The sequence below is a fragment of the Tupaia chinensis genome, unplaced genomic scaffold (genome assembly GCF_000334495.1).
Source record: "Tupaia chinensis unplaced genomic scaffold, TupChi_1.0 Scaffold000706_1, whole genome shotgun sequence".
NCBI classification, from domain to species: Eukaryota; Metazoa; Chordata; class Mammalia; order Scandentia; family Tupaiidae; genus Tupaia; species Tupaia belangeri.
The window spans coordinates 4,265,899-4,267,439 of NW_006160229.1; the positions used below are offsets into that span (position 1 = coordinate 4,265,899).

A 1,541-nucleotide genomic window follows, 5' to 3' on the forward strand; every position below is an offset into this window, starting at 1 on the left:
CCGCCTGACCACCTTGAGAACGTGCCCCCTCTGCTGCCGCAGGGCACAGGTCCCAGGGCGAGCGCAGCAGTCTCACGCTCCCTATGCAGCCGCTGCGTCCACCTCACAGGCCATGAGTCCTGATGGCCCCAAGACCCTGGACCCAGGCCGGGAGAGCTCGCTGTCTGTGCCCCCAGCTGCCTGCAGCTATTGAGGCCCAAAAGAGAAGAAACGGTTACAATTAGAACCGATCTTCCATACTTCTGCCCGAGTCAAGCGTTGCACCTTTAGTTTGTGAGTAGTGACTGTACTCGACGCTGTCTTCCTCCCCATGACACACCAGACAACTTAGCAGATAAGTACAGCACAATAAACACAAGCACACAGCAAACAGGAACACAGCACAGTAAATACAAGCACGTCCCCTGAAACACACAAGACACTAAACATGAACAAGATACAAGTAAGCACACACAGTAACAAACTACGCACAGTAACAAACTACACACAACACAGTATACACAGGCACACAACAGGACACGCAGTAAATACAGCAGCAAACATTCCCACAAATATTAAGCATGCACAGAACACACTTAGCCCGTGCACACGAAACCCACAAAACACTGAACTTGCCATAACATAAATACACTACACACAAAGTCAGCGCGGTTTCCAAAATCACTGTGCTAGTCAGCTTTGAATTCTTCACATTTTGAAATGCAAAAGTTAGGAGGAGGGGGAAAAGGGGAGTTTGGGATAAAATTGTCTTTCTTCTGAACAGCCAAGGTTTTGCTCTCTTCTAGTCCTACGCCTAGAAGCTCATAGTTCTCCCAGGGGACTGGTTATTCCTTAAGGATTTACTTTCTAGGAGGGTGGTGTGGCAGTTGCACCCTCCTCCCCTTTCTGTCTTGTGTAGGTCTTTTTGGACATAATGGCCAGGTTCAGGCAAGGCTATAAATCCACTCTTTTTTTCTCTCTCTCTTTCTTGTTTTTGGTCGGCAAGGCACTTGCAAAGAACCCAGAAGAGAGTGGAAAGAAAAGGCCAGGCCAAGAGAAAGATGGCTGTGACTGTTGCATCCCCAGCGGGCTGAGCCCCAAAGTCTGAGCCTCCAGGCAGCCTCACAGCCAGGCTGCCATCTCTCTGTAGGAAGCAGAACATCTGATCAAGTTCAGAGGCTCCAGGAGAGACCGCCTCAAGCAGCGCTTTATAACTGCAGTCTTTCACTTCCTATCCCCCAATCTGCCTGGCCTGGCCAACACTTCACCTTCTTTCTTTACCAGTTTGCTGGGGGAAAACCCTGCCGATAGCATATCTTATCATTGTTCCCCCCCTCCATTCAAACTCGCCCCAGTTCTCCCTCCACATCCAGAGCTCTCTCTCCCCAGGTCGGAAGGTGAGTTCATTGATGACTTAAATTATTGTATCTACCGAATATAGGCTCTCCAAGAATGGTTTTAGTGTTGCTCAGCAGAGGGTTTCTTTGTGGGATGGGGGTGGGGGTTCAGAAAAGAACAAATATGCTTAAATTATGCAAATGAATTCCCTGGAGTCAGGTTTA

General features: G+C 49.0%; 1 protein-coding gene across 1 annotated transcript in view; it reads right to left on the bottom strand.

Annotated features, from left to right (window-relative positions):
* ZIC3 (Zic family zinc finger 3) overlaps window positions 1-1,541 on the bottom strand; it is a 6,542-nt gene that overhangs the window by 4,252 nt on the left and 749 nt on the right. The window contains exon 2 of the mRNA XM_006160722.1: window positions 241-404. Within this exon, the coding sequence (XP_006160784.1) occupies window positions 241-404 (164 nt within the window). The remainder of the gene's footprint in view (window positions 1-240; window positions 405-1,541) is intronic.